At 39.6% G+C, this 20,092-nt stretch overlaps 1 protein-coding gene and 1 long non-coding RNA gene across 12 annotated transcripts in view; one reads left to right on the forward strand and one right to left on the reverse strand.

Moving 5' to 3' along the window:
• Eya4 (EYA transcriptional coactivator and phosphatase 4) overlaps positions 1-20,092 on the forward strand; it is a 243,642-nt gene that overhangs the window by 163,994 nt on the left and 59,556 nt on the right. For 4 of the 11 annotated variants that reach the window (NM_001271317.1, XM_087650670.1, XM_087650692.1 and 1 more), the window contains 2 exons: positions 7,318-7,442; positions 16,666-16,758. In NM_001271317.1, coding sequence (NP_001258246.1) covers positions 7,318-7,442; positions 16,666-16,758 — 218 coding nt within the window. Of the gene's footprint in view, positions 1-7,317; positions 7,443-8,775; positions 8,845-14,786; positions 14,922-16,665; positions 16,759-20,092 lie in introns of those variants that run through there. The other 7 variants (XM_087650613.1, XM_087650625.1, XM_087650711.1 and 4 more) reach the window with 5 other exon arrangements.
• On the reverse strand, positions 7,982-14,737 carry LOC120098871 (uncharacterized). Its single transcript, XR_015644822.1, has 3 exons — positions 14,310-14,737; positions 14,061-14,197; positions 7,982-8,765 (listed from the first exon to the last, which is right to left on the reverse strand). It is a non-coding gene; the product is annotated as an uncharacterized LOC120098871 (long non-coding RNA).

Raw genomic sequence — 20,092 nt, forward strand, 5'->3', positions numbered from 1 at the left:
CACATGGTTGGTTGGTGAGAGGTGAGACACTGAATTCTGCAGCGTCTGTGTGGACACAGGGGTGGGGGCTTCTGTGGCCCAGTTCCAACCAAATATGACTGTCCAGTAAAAGAGCTACTCAAGTAGACTCCACATGACAGTCTAGAGAGAGAGAGGCATCAAAACTTTGCTGTTTGGGGATTGTAACTATACATCTATATAAACTATATATCTGTAGATGACCCTGATGCCCGAGAAAGCTAGCAATGGCCTAAGAACAGTGAGAGAAGGGGAGGTCATGTGAGCCTGACTTCTTGATTTTAAATGGGCTGTTTCGGGAAGGAAGATTTAGTTTGACTTGTGTCAAAGAGGCTGTTTTCCTCTAGACCAGAAGTTCCAAGGAAAATACAGATACAAGTCGTTCTAACGCTGTACATTTTCTGGAAATGAAATGGGCTTCTTATTAAGAGAATTTTTTTAGCATGTTTTTACACAGAGCAGGTTCGTGTTGTCAACACTAAAGTGGTTTTTACTAAGTGAAAACACTTATTAAATAGGTACTCCACTAAACTAAATGTGCCATGGAGAGGAAGCTTATCCATCTCATGTGGATACTTAATCCCCACGTTAAATATATTCGATCTACTTATCATCTTCAGTTTTGACCCTAAGATCCCATGATTGGTAAATGACAGAGGTGTGGTTTAACGCTCAGGTTAGAGTTGGCAGTGCCTAATTTTAACCCTACACTCAGCCTGAAGCAAAATAAGATGTTTTCTATTGAAGAACATGGTTTGTCCCATCCTAATCAGAATTAAATTAGTTTACCAGGTAACCATCTTCATTTCTGTACACTGCACTTACGCTTTGCTCTTCTTGATTAAACACTCTAGTACCACAACCATTCATCCCCCACAGCATCTGAACTCCCGGCAGAGCATCTGTGTAGAGAAAGAATTGATATATTCTTCAGCACAATTGATGGCATTGGATGTTTTGATTGTGGCCTTATGGCTTCACCCCACTACTTGCTAGAGGAAAATAATTTCCTGCTTCATTAACCATGGTTTGTAACTGATCTTATAGAAATTCGACTCCTGCTCCATTCAAATAATTCTTGAAGGATCTGGGGGAGAGTTTGTTCTTTTCTTTGTTTTCCAATGAAGGGACTCTTTTGAAAACCCAAATTTAGACATGCCCTCATTAGTTTGAAGTATTTGCTCACAAGTTCTTAGAGGAGGAGTTGGAGGACTCGTGTTTTATCTGAATAATTTGTTGGAGTCAAATTTGTTGGAGAGAGAGGAGAGAGAGAGAGAGAGAGAGAGAGAGAGAGAGAGAGAGAGAGAGAGAGAGAGAGAGAGTCTTCCAGGTTTCAAGTGGAGAGTTGCAAGCCCTAAAAGGGGTCTGTAAAAGTATCCAGAGAAGAGCATTTTCCTGCAATTATTTGCTTTGGCTCTAGGGACTGAGCTCACTCTATAAATGAGCCCCACACTGTGAGCTTTCCCGTTGGCCATAGGGATTGTTGTCAAGGTTCTGGAGAATAGTACAGCTCTCCGCAGTGTGCACAGCCCATTTCTCTGGTCCGTCTCAGTAAAGATCATGAGGTCTTCCTCCTTGTTAGCACAGTTCACTCAGTTCTCACCATGTTTGGAGAAATGAGCTCGTGAAGCCCTCCCCTGGGGCAGCCTGTCCATCAGAGCACAGACACTGAGTGACAGAGAGATGTCACCTCTTGCAAGCAGAGGACCTGTCTCAGGGCCATAGCAGTGGCAAGAACATCCAGACCCTATTCAGCAATGTGTTGGCTTAAGGTGGCCTGCTGCTGCCACTGACGTTTTCCTAGGTGTGTGCTGTGTCAAATATGAGAGCCAGTCCTGACATCAGCTGACCAAGTTGCTTTATTAGCATATAGAAGCGTTTTCTCTCCCTCCTTCCCTCCCTCCCCCTCTCTCTTCCCCTCCCCACCCCATCTCTTTCTCTAACACACACATGCATACACATTTTTTGGAGAAATCTCAAGTATTTTTACATAGGTATGTATGTTTGCATGTATATGAATGTATGTACTCGCAAGCACACATATACACATGAAAGCTCAACACACGTTGACATCATAGAACTAACCCCATCTTTGTATTAGAAGCCTAAAAGTCCTTTGTGTTCCTAGGACTGTGCTTAGAACAGAGATAGCCAAGCAAAGGTCACTAAACTGTACTGAGGCAGACTTCAAGCCATTTGACCTAATTGTTCTTGTCTATTGCTGTGTTATTATGCACACGTTAGCTTGCCTAGGTACTCCATGTCATCATAAGAGTTGCATGGGGCAGAGCTCACAACAGAGAGCAGTGTCTGCTCTTCCACAGCCTTGCACCATGATCAGAGGAGAAGAACCCTCTCTGTCACTGAAGTTTCTCAGCTAGGGAGAATAGACGATTATGTTTTACACTAAGCAACACCATGAGGAAAGCAAGTGCCAAACCCATGTGTTCATATGCATCCATCCAGTGGTCAAACTGCAGTTTCTCTAGGTAGGCACTGAGAATGTGGGACCGAGAACCTTGTTCTGTAATGTCTATTTCATACAGAGAGAGAAAGCTGGCCTGACAGGGTTGTAAAGTCTAGGACATTTCTTGGGTCCTGAACAGCTGATGGAGGGACTCTATAAATAAACATGGCCATGACTCATTACCAGGATCTACAAAGGGTGAATCAGAGTGTCTGAGTTGGAATAGATTCCACAGTACACAAACTTAAGGTTTATCCTCCCTTGGGTTTGAAGAGGACACTTCAGACTATTCAAATTCCATCTTGCGACAAACAAAAACTCTAGAAAAGAATCAAGAAACTAGGTCCTGAATCTTGGGGTCCTCTCATTTCTTCTTTTCAATGATTACGTCAGGCTAAGATTAAGTTCACTTATTTAAATTGCCCAGACAGATGTTGGAAAACCTGATAAAATAAGTCTCATGAAAAGAGAGTTTCAAGAGACACCCTAAAAGGGAAGGAGGACTGCCTTGACATGTAACATGTAACGAGCACTGTTAGATGAGGCAAAAATACATGTTTGTATTGACATCTGTAATTTTTGAAAAAAATCTATTACATTGAACTTTCAAAGTACCTGAAGTTGGATGATTACATGCATTCCAAAGCAGACACAAGAGACTACAAGAAGACACTTCTGCATTCATGGGGATAAAGGTATATTTCTGTTCGCTAAAGACTCCTTTAATTGTAGGAGGTTTAAAACCAGTAAAATAAATATGCCCGAAGAGCTGCACTGTAAAACTCCAGATAGCTGTCTTCTCATTTCCTGTGGACTGGACTACAGCACACTACGGCTGTATTCACTTCATAGGCTAATTTTTTGTTGGTTTGCAGAAGCAACATGTTTTCCTTCTTTGCTTTTTTATTTTATTTGTGTGTGTGTGTGTGTGTGTGTGTGTGTGTGTGTGTGTGTGTGTGGTGTGTGCTCTGTTCTTTCATTCCTGACTGATTTTCCTGGCTTACACATTTTGTACACCATCCAAATTGGCTCGGAGCCCCCACACTACTTTGAGTCTTCGGTAATACCACTGACTAGAAGCCTCCCTTGGGGTTCGGTTTTTGAACCAATCAAAATCTAGCTTGCAATTTCAGAGATATTTTTCCGGAGTCTTTGAGTTTACACTACTGTCTGTCCCATCTGTGCCCTGCTATATTCCAAACCTTAAAGTCTGCCCTCTTGTGTCAAAAAGACTTCACTTGTGCTGAGAACCAGTTAAGGCACCTAGTAGAAATCTGAGGCAGTGATTCCCAGGCTATCACTGGGAGGATCCCCCACATCATCCATTTTATGCCTCCTTTAATATTCTTCGTCATTGACCACATGTTTACACATGTCTGTCTGGAAAATGTATATCGCTATTTAGATTTTTACCTCTAAGGTAGAGTGCAAGAATTAATTTCTACTTGTGTTTTTAGCAGTAGAGTTGCACAGAAGATACAGCATTGTACTGGCTGGGTTTTGTGTGTCAACCTGATACAAACCAGAGTCATCAGAGAGGGGAGAGCCTCAGTTAAGGAAATGCCTCGGTGAGATCCAGCTGTAGGGCATTTTCTCAAGTAGTGATCGATGCAGGAGCCAATCCCATTGTGGGCGGGCCATTCTCGGGCTGATGGTCTTAGGTTCTGTAAGAAAACAGGCTAAGTAAGCCATGGTAAACAAACCAGTAAGCAGCACCCTCCCCTCCGTGGTCTCAGCTCCTACCTCCAGGTTCCTACCTTGCTTGAGTTCCTGACTTCCTCTAATGATGAATTGTGATCTGGAAGCATAAGCCAAATAAACCCTTTCCTGCCCAACTTGCTTTTTGGTGCTTTTTCATTGCATCAATAAAACCCTAACTGGCAAACATACATACATACATACATACATACATACATACATACATACATACATACACACTACACACACACACACACACACACACACACAAAATATTGCCCTTCACAGAGGCCCATCCAGGTCTTGCCTGCTGATGCTAGGTCATGCATAGGCCTGCTTCTATGTAATAAACAGGGCCATGACTCATTACCTGCTTCTAGCTAATGTGCTTTCTCTTCATCAGGGGTCAGGCTCCCCTGATTCCTCAGAATATTTACAGTTTCCTGAACACTACATAAGAAAGCTCAATGAACTCATAAGCACAGTGTTTTGTCAATTTTTCTCCAAACACAAGCCGTTTTTGTTGCATAGCAATTAAGGCAAGATATCTGATCATTCAGAATCTTCGTGGGCTACGTTGAACCATAATGAGCAGCACAGCTTCCAGCTCCCTTGACACACCGCCATCTTGATAGCTCAGTGTTTGAACTATGGGCTTATTGAAGATGGAGACACTGTTCAGTCTAATTTACTACCTAGAAAATCCTTGCATGTTTATCTTTGGGAAAATCACCCAGTAGATCTCAAATTTTTTACAGAAACAAAAATCTTAATTGAAATTGATATGAAGTAAAGAGGAGTTCCCCCTTAAACTTCTTAACACCATTTTCTTTCTGATTTACTCCTTATTGATACTTTATTTTTCCTGTCTGTTTAACACTGCTGGTAAAGCCCTGCACCCAAGGGAGAAGCACATATCTTAGTCCTTACTCTGAAATAATTCAGCATTTCCTCATCTACCATAGCACAAGCTGCAGAGAAATGTTTTCAAAGGATGAAGGAGATCTCACTGGTCTAGGTTACCAAGAATGAATGCCTTGAAGGGGTGGTGAATATTATTCAGTGTATCTGTGCAACCACAGTCATGTCATAGTATTTGTTAATATTTTTGCATTACATTGATCTCCAGATGTTAACCCTACCTTGCATTTCCAAAATAAAGACACTGGTCCCAAAACACTCCCTTTTCTCTCTGCTTCCCATTTGATAGTAACCTAACTTCTTAGCTGTTTGGAATAGATCCATGCTTTTCTTCTTGAAACTGCCTTTGTCTGGTTCTGGATCAGGATAATGTACTCTCCTCCAACAGAAAAAAATAAAGTTTCTTTTCGTCTCCCAACCAACAGAATTTGCACAATATTACTTTCCCTCACATATTTGCTAGCGTCTATTAGTGGAACAGCTTCAAAGTTTTCTTTTGCTTCAATTTTAAAAACATACTTCGTCTTCGTGACGTGTCTGTGCGGCATATGTGCATGTTTATGTACAGGTGTGTTCATGTGCATGCTGGTGCAGGTGGTGTCTATGTGAGAGCACACACATGTGGAGGCCATAGGATGACTCTGGGTGCTTTTTTTTGCAATGATTTTGATCTCATTTTCTAAGACATGCTCTGTTCCTGAGCCTCGAGCACACTAATCTCTCTGTCCAGTACATCCAGGGCATTCTCCAGCTTTGGAAGGATACATTAGTTCCACCATGCTCAGCTTTTGTCTATGTGCTGGGGATTTGAAGACAGTCCCTTACGCTTGCAGAACAGGCATTTTCCTGTCTAAACTTTTTTAAAAAGCCCCATCCCTGGGATTTTCTGCATTTGATAACTGATTTGGAGATTTTCTACATTTCCTCTGAGTCAGGTTTGACCTCTTTCAAGAAATTACCAGTTTTATCCAACCCAAGTTCATTGACATGGCTTATAATGTCCTTTCATCCTTTGAATTCCACCAATGTCTCTAGTGATTGCTTGGAATTAAAAAGTATCTGTATTGATTATGGATTTTTCTCTTTCGATGATGTCTTCCCTCTACTGTCTCATTCTACTGGTATCTGCTAATTTTTCTGCTTCTAATTTCTTAGATGAGAACATATGTAATAGATTTTCAAGCCCCTCTCCCATATCTCACTAACCACCACTATATATATATATTATACATATTGCATGTCATGTTTTGAATTGATGTTTTCACTATTATTTTGCTTTGTATATCATTTTTCATTTATTTTTGAATTTTCTTTGACATTAGGAGATTACATATAAGTATAACATTTAATTAGCAAAAAATTGTGGGTTTAGATATCATATCATCATTGTTTTGAATGACTTCATTATGGTTTGGATACCATATTCCATAAGATTTATATTTAGTGCCTTATAAGTATTTATCTTGTAGGCTAGCATAGTTCTTTTAGCAATGTCCCATGTCTAACTAGAAATAGTTTATTTCTATAGTTATTATAAGGTCCAATCAATTAAGTCTCAGTGGTGATAATAATGCTTTATATTATTTTTATTTATTTTGCAGTCTTTAAAAAGTGACTTGTGAAATCACGTTCTAAGATTCTGATCATGTTCACGGAGTTAGTTGCCTCTTTCTTCCTTTAATTTTTTCAGAAAAAGTCTATCCTCTCAGGATCTTAGATGTATTGGATACATCAACTCCTTCCTGTTCTCAGAAGCAAACATATATCCTCTTTCTGGATAGAAAGCACGACTTTCTGTTAGAAGACTTACAAGTCTGGCTGTCTGCCTCAGGGTGGTTTTAAGCCACTTGGATCAACTTGAGTTGTGTGTACTTCTGGCTACTGGTTACTTCCTCGCTGGTGACAGGGGCTGTCTAGTCACAGGAGTTAAACATTCTCTGTGTTCCTCTATGCTGCTAGCAGGAAGGACTTATTTCAGGAAGGCATCCATGTCAACGTAGACAGTCATGATCAGAGTCTGACCTTTCCTTGGCATCAGTACATGAACATGCATGCAGGATTGTACAGCAGAACAAGCCATGCGGTCTCACTGTGGATTCTACCCCTATTTTCAATGCACTGCCACTGATACATGAACATTCAAAGGCTGAAAGGAAAATTTAAAAATGCTTGCTGAAATGTCAGTTTGATCTCTGCTGCTCCTATTCTAACAGGTCTATGGAAATGCAAGACCTAGCAAGTCCCCATGCCTTGGTTGGAGGCAGTGACACACCTGGGAGCTCCAAGCTGGATAAATCCGGTCTCAGCAGCACTTCGGTCACAACAAATGGGACAGGAGGTAAGTGCCATCCCAAAGATGCCTAGAGTCTCATCTAAGGGCTTGCCTCAAGCTTCATGCTAGAGGTTGTTAGTAATGGCTATCCTACTACTGATGCTGTGATCAGAGTTACATAAAAGGAATACCCAGCATTTTATACCCAGCTGGTTTATAAGCGATTTACTTATCTTCAAAGTTGATTGATTCCCTTATCTATAGCTATGAGCATTCATAGAGAGTATATAGTCCTGAAAATATTTCAAAAAAAGGTTGCCTTTCCATATTTAGCCCTATAAATATTCCACAGAATTGTGGATAAAAGATATCACCATATCTCTCTGTATATACCATATATATGTATATATATATATGCACTAATTTGCATATTCAATATTTTTGTTTTAGTTTCAAATTTAAATAAGTGTTACTCCAACATTTTTCATTAAAATGGTGCTTTTGCAATTGATTTAATATGCAATAAAATATTTATATCTGTTGCATTTTTTCAAAAAGGATACTATGATACCTAGCATTTATATGAAAGAGAAGTAATTGCATTTTCCCAGATCATTTTCTCATTTTATTAAGTCACAATTAATATTACAACTTATGATAACAATAAGTTAATATTTCAAATATTCTCCATTACTACTTTTAAGAAATACATTCAGTTTGTCAGAACATATGATCCAAACATGTAAAAATATGTACATTTAGAGACACTATGTCACATACAAGCAGTATGTAAATTGTATTTTTAATTATTCACCATCAGCCTAGGTACCAAAGTCAAATTTCTGAAAACTCCGTTTTACTTCACAAACTATTCATATGGCCAGATATCAGCATTTGCCACATCATATTTTCTTTTATCTGTGAGATTGATCTACCCCTTCCCAATTAATCTGAAGTCCATGTTTTTCTTGTCAAGTTGTGTGCATTGCAGCCTACCCTGCATTTTAATAATGTGTTACACCAAACCCTTCGTAGATTAACACTCCCCTTGTTAACTTGTCTCTAAACACGCATTTGTAATTCTAAGCTAATGAATGGATGGATTTTGAACTGCTAGTGTTTAGGGACATTTAGTCAAAACCACCAGAGCATGAGCAGATACCTTTAGGTCAGAGCTGGGCACAGATAGTAAGACTGAACAGTTCAAGCTCTCCGAAAGAACAGACTCACACACATAGTCACAAGCACCAGAGCAGACCTGAGGCGCTAACGCACCGAAGACACACAGTACAGCTGGAGTCTTGCTGAAAGGTCGGAAACTGGTGCCAGCACTGACGATTACCCCAGGACTCTCGGCACGCCTTCCAACGATGAACTCTTATACCGTTCCTGTTCTCAGGGGACAACATGACTGTGTTAAACACAGCAGACTGGCTGCTGAGTTGCAACACCCCCTCTTCTGCAACAAGTATGAGAGCCGATGGTACCCTGCATGTGTTTGGGTGTGTGCGTTTGACTTCTGGTTTGCCGTCTGCTCTGTCTGCCCCCTCTTTTCTATGTTCTACACTTAGACGCTAAAACCAGCAAGTAAACAGGCCTTGGACCTGTTCATGTTTAACATCTGGCTGCAGTATTTTTTATCACTTATTACTCTAATCTTATATGCTTAGATCAGTGGGGTCTTTTTTCTTCTATTTCTCATTCTTCTGCACCACCGGGGATTTTATTGACTCATAGCTAATTATGAGTTTCTCGTGTGGTTCTTTCAGCCCAACGAAATCTTGTCAATCAGAGCAGTCTGAACCACCGAGCATTCACGGAAGCTCAGTTACCCAGTGACCCACTTATTCCCTCAGTTTATAATCCTGATACTACTGCCAGGTATTCCAAAGAACCTAAAATAGAATTAGCATTCAATAGCCCACCATTTTAAAAGTTACCAGTAGTGACAGCTGTGATTATAAGATTCTTAGCATGTTGTGGTAGAACATGCCTGTAATTCCAGCTGCCTACAAGACTGGAGAAGAAAACCCACAAGTTTAAGTCCAGCCCACATAGTAAAACCCATCTCAATTAACTGAATAACTGAATAAATTACGAAATTATAAATCAAGCCTCTTAAAGTGTTCCAATCTATCAATGTTGACTGCATTCGTCCATACATGTAAGCATTCTCCTAGAATAAACTATATTATTCAATCGAAAGCTAAAACAAAACCATCACACTCCTACAGAGCTTCCAGTTTTGCATTTAAGTGCAAGTTTATTCCAGGCATAAAACAGAGAGTTCGGCTGGACATTGCTCTATTTCAGATTAAATTAAAATATATGAAAACTAAAAATGTATTATATTCATTATTAGTATTTTCATACTTTGAGTTCCAAATAGTTTCCATTTTTCAGGCTTAAAAAGTGTTGCCAGAATGTAGTTATTCTTGATTCCTTTTGGTAAAGAGCCAGATGGTAAATGCTCTCCCACACGGAAGGTCAGACATTAGTATTCTCCATCAGCTCATCTCCACTGTGTAGAAGCCAAAGAAGCTCTAACTGTATGTAAATAAAGTCACGAGGCCTAGTTCCAACAAAACTGTATTGATAGACCCTGAAATTTAAAAATTACATGCTTTTTGTGTTACAAATATCTTGCATTACAAAATATTCTGATTTTGCTGTTTCTTTTAAAGCAATTACAATGTAAATTTTATCCATGGCTCACTGATTTTTATTCTTAGATGGTTGCAATAGAACCATGTGATGCAATGTTGCCATGGTGACCTCTTGCATTGAGTTCCTGTCTTCTCACTCAGGAGCATCTCTCTAAGTGTACAGCATCACATTTTCCTGTCACGTCATGCTATGCTCAGGTGGTCTGTAAGGGCAGCGTGTGCACAGGAGAAGTACAGTGAATCTGGACTGTGGCATTCAGCTACACTGGCTGGCTGTGCTCCTCACTCTTCCACGTCTTAGCTCCTTAATATGAAAGGAAGATTCTAGCCTTCCTGGCAGGCATCTTTGTTATTAGATAAGTTGATTGGCGATAAATACCACGATAGTTTAATTTCAATAGAAAATTCCGTAATAATTAGACAATAAGCTTTCTTTTTTAAAGAAAACTGGAAACATTCGTTGTTTAAAACATTGGTCATGCTACGAATTCTCTGAATTTACAAATCTGTAAACTGGGCCACAGAAACCAACCCTGTAGTATAGGTATCCTAGAAATATTTGTTGACACGATTGTTGAGTGATAATAGTAATAAATAAAGATGAAATGGGTTGGCAGACACTGATAGAGAAATTATAATGAATTTTAATGATGTCTCAGCAGCTCCTTATGACACAAATGTTTCTCGTTTGATCTCTCTTATTGAGGATAAAATACTTTTAAATGATTTATTTTCATGATTATTTTTAATTCTCTGTTGTGTGTGTGTTCCCCAAAAACAGTATTTACAGGTAGTTGTGAGCCCTGGCTATGGGTTCTGGGAATGGAACTGAGGTCCTCTGAACTTCTCATTGGTCAGCCAACTCTTTGGCTGTGCATGTTGTATTTTAATACTTAATTTTATCTTAGTATTACATTTAGATCACTTGATAAATTTATTACAATAAAACCTAAAGAAACGCTGGAATCCAACAGCCTTTCCCATTTTTTTAGCATTAAAACAAAATTTAATTATAAGGTTTTATGTGACTTAGAACATCACCTTAAGGCTCTGCTACCTCGTGTCACCTAAGAACCTCATGTTTCTTAAACTGAATTCAGAAGTTACATCACCTTAATACCAATTATATCAATCTCAAGATTTATATTGAAATCCACATTTTCACCTCAAGTGTTTATCATTTGTAACACTTGATGAAGTGTGAAATATAGGAACTAGGTGTGGTACTGTCGGCCTATAATCCTAACGCCCAGAGCACTAGGCAGGGAGGGAGGAAAGACAGGGGGGAAGGGGTTATAGATCACAAGTCAGGGGTGAGGCTTTGAGCACTGCATGGACATGTGACTAGTTCTGCTCTGCTGTAATTACACAAAGCAGCAGAGAACAATAGCTACATGAACGAGCCTAGCTATGTTCAATAAAAATACAAGTCATGGGGCTGATTGGCATAATGAGTAATGCAAGTCTATTGGTATATTTTAGACACACACACACACACATACACACACATAGACACACACATACACACACACAGACACACACATACACACACACATACACACACAGACACACACACAGACACACACACAGACACACACACAGACACACACACAGACACACACACAGACACACATACACCATACACACACATACACAGACACACACACACCATACACACACACATACACACATACACACAGACACATACATGCACACGCACACACACACACAGACACACACACCATACACACACATACACACACAGAGACACATACATGCACACGCACACACAAAGACACACACGCACAAAGGTGATCTGTAGGCATCTGAGAACCTTCTTCCAGATACATGTAATTTCTGATTTGAATTTTAGAGATACTGTTAGAGTCTTGACTCATTCACACACTTAGCTCTGGTGGGCGCACTTTGGACAATGTTAAAGAAAGTCGATTTTACTTTCTCGTTTAATTGAATCATAGCGAGACCCAATTATATTCCATTCCCTGTACTAGAAAATGAGAAGCCAGTACCCTAAACAGTGTGCTGCTGACCAGTCGGCCACCAAAGCGCTGCACACAGTGGAACAGACTTGAAAAGGTCAATGGAAGTTAGGAAGTGTCCAAGCAGAGTGAACAACCAGAGCAGAGGGTGACTCAACTCCTCGTGGAGCTGACAGAGAAGTCCTGACAGAAAAGATCGGGGAAACCAAAAACAGGACACTCTCATCAGCTTTACTTATAAAATTTGAAACAGATATCAAGGAATCTTCTAGAACTTTTCACATTTAGACAACTAACTCACATATAGTAAACTCATTTGTACTTACCATGCATTTAGGAAGAAAATCTCCTACTACTAACCTCTACTCTGTTTGTCTTCTATAATTATATTATTATAGAATGATAACCACTCACTGCTTCATCAAATTCTGTCACAAAATTAAATATTTGTCGTACAGCTAGGAGGAGAAGGCACTAAGAGGCGTGCTAAGATTTCGAGTTGACGCATTGATGCAGACAAACATAAACGATGTGTCACAGTCGTTATCAAAACTGGAAGGCAATGCTCACGTCCAGGTCGTGTTGTGAATTGGGATTTTCTTTACAATAGATTTCTTGTTGAGATTCTTTGCAGAATCTGTCAAAAGTCAGCCAAAGAGAGAAAGGACATGCAGCTGGTGGGGAGAGGGATGGCAAGGGTTTGGGAGCAGTTGAGAGGGCAAGAAACACGAACAGACTATGCTGTAAGGAAGAATTAGCTGTGTGCTGCGGTTGAGGGGGAGGTCTCTGGCTTACATACGTACAAGTTTAAGTGCCGCTTTCTAAAACTGAAATGCAACCTGTAAACTCCTTGGCCTGCCTTCCAAGGACTGAGGTTGAGTTAGGATAATAAAATGAATTTCTCCACAAAAATAAATACCACATATTGCTGTTAAGCCTAAGTTCTAAAGACACTCTGAGGAGACAAGATAAACTTTGCTTTGAAGACTGATCTAGGAAACAGGCATGAGAAATGACATGAGAATTCAGAAGCTATAAATGACTGCGGCCAATAGTCACACTTGGTCTGGACATTGTAGATCGCAACATTTTAAAATGCTAACATATGGAAAGGTATGGATTTACTATTTGTATCTATGCAAAGCACCCCACTATAGGAATGACTTAGCAAGGGTTCCTTGGCAAAATGATTCTGGATGCAAAAAGATTTGCTCTATCCCTCTCTTAGAGAAATGTATTGTGGCTTTCTTATTTTCAGCATTCAGGAGAAGAAAGCATCAAAACTTTCAAACCAGTACACTTGAGGATGGCTGTTGATTTTTAATTCAAAGTATTTGATGAAGAAATTTGATTTTTGCCGAAAAAATTGGAATTGTCTACTATACAAGGATTTTCTTCCATTTTAATACGTAAATAATTTTAGAGGCTACCCTAAAGATAGGTAACAATACTTGCTTGACACATTAATTTACAAAATTACATTACAAAATTAAAATATATTTGAATATTTTTATAAATATGTATTAAATTTGGATATTTATAACTTTTGAAAAAATAGTAAAAAATGAGATTTGTTTTGTTAATAAAGTTTTTCTTATAGCACCGTAGACATTAGAAAACAGCTTTGTACCTGAACTGTATCTATTACGTATCATTAAAAATGCAAAAACAAGACAGAAAAAATATGAATATAAACCAAGTATGTTTGGAAGCGCAGAGGACATGACACTCATTACAAAGGATTTTAATTTGTAATTTTTCGTAATGTATATTTTCTGCTACTTAACATTTTATAGTATTTGAGGTAGGCTAATAATCTTTTTCAAAAGTTTATGAGAATTTTAATGATATAAAAGTATTGATTTATCCTTTTGAGTTTTCTGCCATTGAGAAAAATCAGAAGTTACTATTAGTGAATTGCTCATTGTTTAAGGAATAATAATAAAATAACTTTGCACCTTCCTAGGAGCTCAAGTGATTTGCCAATGGCCGTATAATATACTGTGAAAATACTTTACCTGTTGGGAAAAGATAATCAATTTTGCTCCTTTTTCTGCTATCCAAGAATTAACCAGGCCTTGTCTTGTTTGGCTCCTGTGGACAAGATTCCACAGTGTTCTAGCCATAGACGTTGCTCATTTCATACTCCCCTTACCTGCAAAGAAAAAGGAATTTGGCGTTTACTGTATACATTTTCCTTCCAAATGTTAGTGTCGATTGTGTTGCCTTCTTATTTTAAAATCCATTCATGTGAGAACACTGCAGACCTCTTGGTATTTCTGCATCGCTTCACATTCTCTCCGGGAGATGTCTTTCCTCAGTGAAATAAACCACTTTTGTCCTGACTTTTTAAATTAATGAAAGATGTCACCAGAATTATGAATGGGACCAAACCTCTCTCTTTCTCTTCTTCGATCTCCCTTTGACTGCCTGAAGCTTTCAAACTCAGGAAATTATAATCGAACCCAACGCTGAGTGATGCCTAAATCAACTCTAGTGGTTTGTATCCCTGGTAACAACACTAATCACCATCAACGTGCCTGGCTTCGAAACCAGTTTTCACAAACTCAGCTCCCCTCTTGCCCCTCTCGTCTCAAAAAGAGACATCTTAGTAGAGGTACATACTGAATCTCTAAATCTCTGTTACAATACTGTTTCCAGACCTAGACATCTTTGGATGGGAACTTAGCCGTTTTAGAATTTGGAAGCTCTAGGATGTCTCTTGTCTCCACATTCCAGAAGTCTCGGGGCTACGCTTTTTTGTCATAGGTGTCAGAAGAAGTAAGATGTGGACTTTGGGTGAGACAGATTCACACCAATCTAGATCATTCCATGTGTTATCTTCATGAAGGACAGAAAGGCATCCCAGTTAGCAGGAGGTAACTGAGGGCGGTACAGAGTAAAGAGTGGATCCTGTAAATTCACCAGCCAGTGGTGACAACCTCAAGCTCTTAACAGCAGTCCAATCAGAGCTAGGCGATCAGGGCTAGGCAATCAGGGCGAGCCATTTCGTGTTTCATGCTTCAGTCTGTCATTTGTAAAAGGAAGATGGCAACAGTGTCCCCTTACTGCTGTGGGAGTAAATGAACTCACCATTACACAGCTTGCACTGTCCGGATATGACAACTTCACCCTGGTACACAGACTATAAACGCCAAACAAAGATCCATCAGGACTCCGTTCAAGCTTTGCTGAACGTACATATTCTAAAACTTAGTCAAGCCTATACGAGTTTTGCAGTGATAAATGTAGATCAGGCATATTGGTTATATCGTGAGTGAAAATTACCTTGTGTAGTAGTAACTACAGGTGCATTAGTCATCATTATGCAGATCACTAGACTAAACAGATTACTGTCACTGTTAAAAAAGAGGCAAACCTTAAATTTCCCATCTCCAAAAAATTAGTAATTCTGTGTGTGTGCATGTATATGTGTGTGTATCTGTGTGTGTGTTTAACTGTCTGCATCCAACCTTTATTCGTTCTCTGAATCTCCTATCAATTCATGTTATTATTCATGTTATTACTGTGCATACTAAAGCTAGACCTCAGTGAGGGTTTGGCTGAGTTTGCTACAGAAGGCTGTAACTGCATGCTTCTCGTTAGCCAGTCGCTTCTCTAACGGGGTCACAGTTCTCACTTGCTTGGTTGGTGGGTGCTGGATGAGCCCACCAGCCCTGTAGTATGTGCACTGACTCATGGTCCGATCTCCTCTAGTGGTCTGCTTGCTTCTACGTTACTTAACTGCATCAGCCCACTTACAGCCAGGGCACACGGGATGTGTCAGTAGAAAATAACTTAGTTTATTCCCCGACTGCTATGATAGACACATGTGGTAGGATTTCATCAACAAAGGGAAAATATGGTGTGACCAAATTGGTAGAGGCTGTGTCGTTGCGTGTGATAATGACGACAGTGTGTGCCAGCCGCTTCCGTGCCAAGGGACAATTTTGTCAAAATTACGTATGGCAGGCGTTTTATGGAGAAACTTGTGATGCTGTAGACATCTCTCATTCAGTACTGATCTCAACATCATGGAAAATGTGATTCTGTCGAATACAAGTACCCAGCACTTTGAGAACTTCCTGTGGTGGTTTGCTTTGTTTGTTTTATCAGAATATTTACTGAGTGCCTTGTTTTTCGCCTATGGTGAGAATAGGCTTGGGGGTTTTGTGGATTTACTTATGCCTCCATTGGACCCTCACGCAATTTTCTCTAAATATTTTATTTTCTTTGGAAGAATAAAACCTACATTGTAAATACCTCTGCAATGACTTGAGTTGAATGTGGTGAGAACCCCGAGGACTTCTCTTCTGTCTGTTAGCGTGTGAAAGTGTGCTTAAGAGATTTTTTTAATGCAAACACCAGTGCTGCTGTTTCGCTTTTGAAGGCTCCCAGCCTTTAAAAGCCAGACTCTCAGAACCAGCCCAGCCGGAGGATTTTAGAGCAAATCCTCTATAAATGCATGCCCATTTAGAAGCTAAATTAACAAAGCTTTTCCTCAGTTCACTTCTCAAGTTTTCTCTTGCATGCCCATGATAGCTTAAAAAAAAAAAAGTAGCAGCCAGGGCCTTTGCTGTGAATTTAGAAGTAAAACTCACCTGTACTTATTGTTCTGCATAGTGTCTCTTCTTGCAGTCAAAACAGAGCCCTTGCACAGCAGTGAGACCACTACCACGACTGGAGATGGAGCGCTTGACACTTTTACTGGGTCAGGTAAAGCCTTTAGCTCGTGTCTCTGTGTCCACGTTGGGGTCCCTACGCATCCTCCTCTTTGAGAGCAGAACAGACTTAAAGCTGTATGAGTTTTCGCTGTTATCAGGTCCACCAGAAACCCACTTTCCCAAAGAACTAATTGTCTTAAAACTTCGTGCTTTTTGAAATGGTGTTTGGAATCCGTTTGCCAACCCTTCCTCCCGCACTGTAACAATCCCATGATGTTCTCATTAGCAGAGCCAGCTTTCTTCATTATTTTATACACTGCTTGATCAATTTAATAATTAGGACCATAATAGCTAACTTTGTTCCTTCAACTTGCCCGTTTAAATTACATTAAAAACTGCCTTCTGTCTACCCTTCTAGATGTAAAACTATCCATTTGATTCCTTCTAAATAACCTTGTTTCCTCTCTGGGTTTAAGAAAGTCCTCCTGTGTAGGCAGCTGAAAGACAAGTATTAAAGGTTAATGGGTTTCTGGAGAACACATGCTGGTTACATTAGAACCCAGCCTGGGAGAGTGGCCCCATGCTACAAAGAGAACAATAGTATGTCTTTAAACATCAATCCTTTTTAAATATAAATACCTGATAACTCCCAGCTGGGCATAAAGAGTACAAATTAAGTCTACTTAAAGGCTCCTTCTAAATTACTATTCTGTACGGCTTATATCTAATGAATAAAATTTTGGAAACCCAAGAAGGAACGTGTATATATGACGAAGATAAACATGAAACCCCAAAAAGTGTCACGGCAGTTAAATCTTGGTTCTGTAGCTCTGCTTTAATATATTTTATGTTGATCCATGTTCTCATGTGCGAGGGTTTTATGTGCATGTGCTTTATACTTGAGGGATGCCCTGAGTCTAATGTAGTGTTATGAAACATATTTCACTTTTATGGGGACAGATGATCCAGCTTTATTAGCTCACACCAAGCAGAGCAGTTGTCATACTGCGCACATAAATACAAGTACTCCAGACAGAAATAAACGCTAGTGAACCAGCCTGGCATAAAGACGCGCATGTGCGGACGAGCACTGTTGTCAGCCACCTGCCTCACAGGACACAAACAGGCACACGCATATCTTACCACGCACGCTGTGGTGCTCACTCACCCTCACCATGACTACTGCTAATTTTCTACAAAATAAATGTAGGCGAATAGTTGGGGGGGTATTAGATTATGAAGTAATTGCTAGTGTGCTTCAGGAATATACAAGCTCCTTGAAAGGTGAGATGCCGATGTAAGGATCGTAATCTCAGACCTGTGCAGTCCACTTTACAAATAAGAATATTAAAGTCTTCCAGAACATGCAGAGTGGTTTGGCCACACACTCGAGCATACACTAGTCATCTCGGATGAAGTGCTGACAGTCAGGCCCTAACTGTGCCCTTGAGCTGGACACCACGGTGACCGAGAAAAAAATGAGTGAGCGTAAGGACTCTTCCTGCGTGCCCTTCACAGCACCCCTAAAGACCTCTTAGTTTTCTGCCGAGACTCTAAGTCAAGTAGCCACTTCCAATACATGATTATCTCATTTCAGTAAGTTAAAATCTGCTGAAATAAAACAGAATACATTTCTGGTTAACTTTACCACCTTCCAGTTATGAAATGGCCCACGGTTAGTGGCTACCTGAGTGGAAACTCAGACGCAAACCATCCCTAACACCGTGCAGACCCTACTGAACAGAGGAGGTCCAGAATGGACCTTCCCCACAAGCAGCGATTCTGTGGTCACCCCAGGCTGCAACGTGAGACACTCAAACAGAGTTCTGCATGTGTAGTCCAAACATCAGTAGTACCCTGGCTGTGGTACCACAAAACATACCCTACCAAGTTAGATACCCCCCACTGCTTCTCTCTTTCCTGAGAGGCACTAAGTTTAAAAAAAAATCATGGTAGTTGAATAAGAGCTTTAACATTTCTCGATCCCATCCTGTGAGAAGCTGGTAATAGGCATTATGAGTTATAAAGTCAGTTATCAAGACAGTCCAAAGGTGACCAGCACTGCTTCTCTCTGTTGGTAGAAATGATCAAACGCAGTAAGCATAATGAGTCTGGTGCTTTGAGGAATGTGTGTGAGTCGCTACGGAGCAACGAAGCATGACACAGCGGTTTCCAGACTTCACCAAAGCAATCTGCAGCTTCTACAGGGATCAAACCAACTAAACATCTATGTTGTTGCCTAACATATCTGGACACTTATCAATTTGAATAAAAATGATAAGATTTAGTAAAGAACTTTTACCCCTTTCATAATTAGCTCAGTTTTCTAAGCCAGTTTTACAGATATTAATATAAAGTTTCAAAGGTCAATCAAGCTGTCAGTGTTCAGGGTAAAGTATTCTTACAAGGTCTAAATTCCTTCATTGAAGGGAAAAATGTGTTCTATATATTCGGAATGGTGTTCAGGTCTGTGCGTCTTTCTGAAATATAGAATTCTTCTCTGTCTGACTTAATAAAAGATGTTATAAGTTACTCTTTCTCATTATTTTGTCTTATTTGAAATCCCTTCGATCTTTTCAATCTGGAGGATAGCTTAACAGCACGGACAGCTCAAGTTTTGGTTATGCCAACAGCAAGTCCTATCAAAAATCAGAAAAATACCAACGTGAAATTAAATCTTTCTTAACCAGGTTTCTATTATAATATTGGATATTGTGGAAATTTGAATAATGTAAATTTGCTTTCCATGTGCATTTAGTTTCCACGGAATATAGCACAAGGCTCTATTCTCATTTATTTGATTGCAAGTTTTTTTTTTAATTCATTTTGGTTTTGGAGAACCTAAGCGAAGAGTAATATTTTATTTCAAAATATATGTCGAGAAAATTTACTTAAATCTAGTTCCCGAAATGTTTAGAACATTTAGAAATGGTCACAATCCGGTGACTATCAAAACTGATTCATAGTATTAGGGAACACGTGCTTGCTATACTATTGCTATGAAAATTGCCATTTTATCTCCATATTCTACACCTAACCCACCAAGCAGTATTTTAAGCACATTTAAAACAAGCACATAACATGTTAAGCACATTACACTCATGTCTGTGAAGCTCACGGAGTCACTTGATAGCAGTTGGACATAGGAACATATATTGCATGAACCAGGCAGCAACCTGAACTTATTTGTCACTTTTTTGCCGTTCTAAATGTTGAGCTCCAGTGTTCATATGAACAACTCAGAAACGGTGTAGTGCTTTGAAGTTTAACTATGATTGATTAGACTAAACTCATGCCAGCGCTGTGTTGTGTACGACTTTAATCTTTTTGAAATGTGAATGAACAGCAGATGGCCTGATAAAGACATTCTGTGTGCTTGCCCAGTA

This window comes from Rattus norvegicus, chromosome 1, assembly GCF_021556685.1.
Source record: "Rattus norvegicus strain SHRSP/BbbUtx chromosome 1, alternate assembly SHRSP_T2T, whole genome shotgun sequence".
Classification (NCBI taxonomy): Eukaryota; Metazoa; Chordata; class Mammalia; order Rodentia; family Muridae; genus Rattus; species Rattus norvegicus.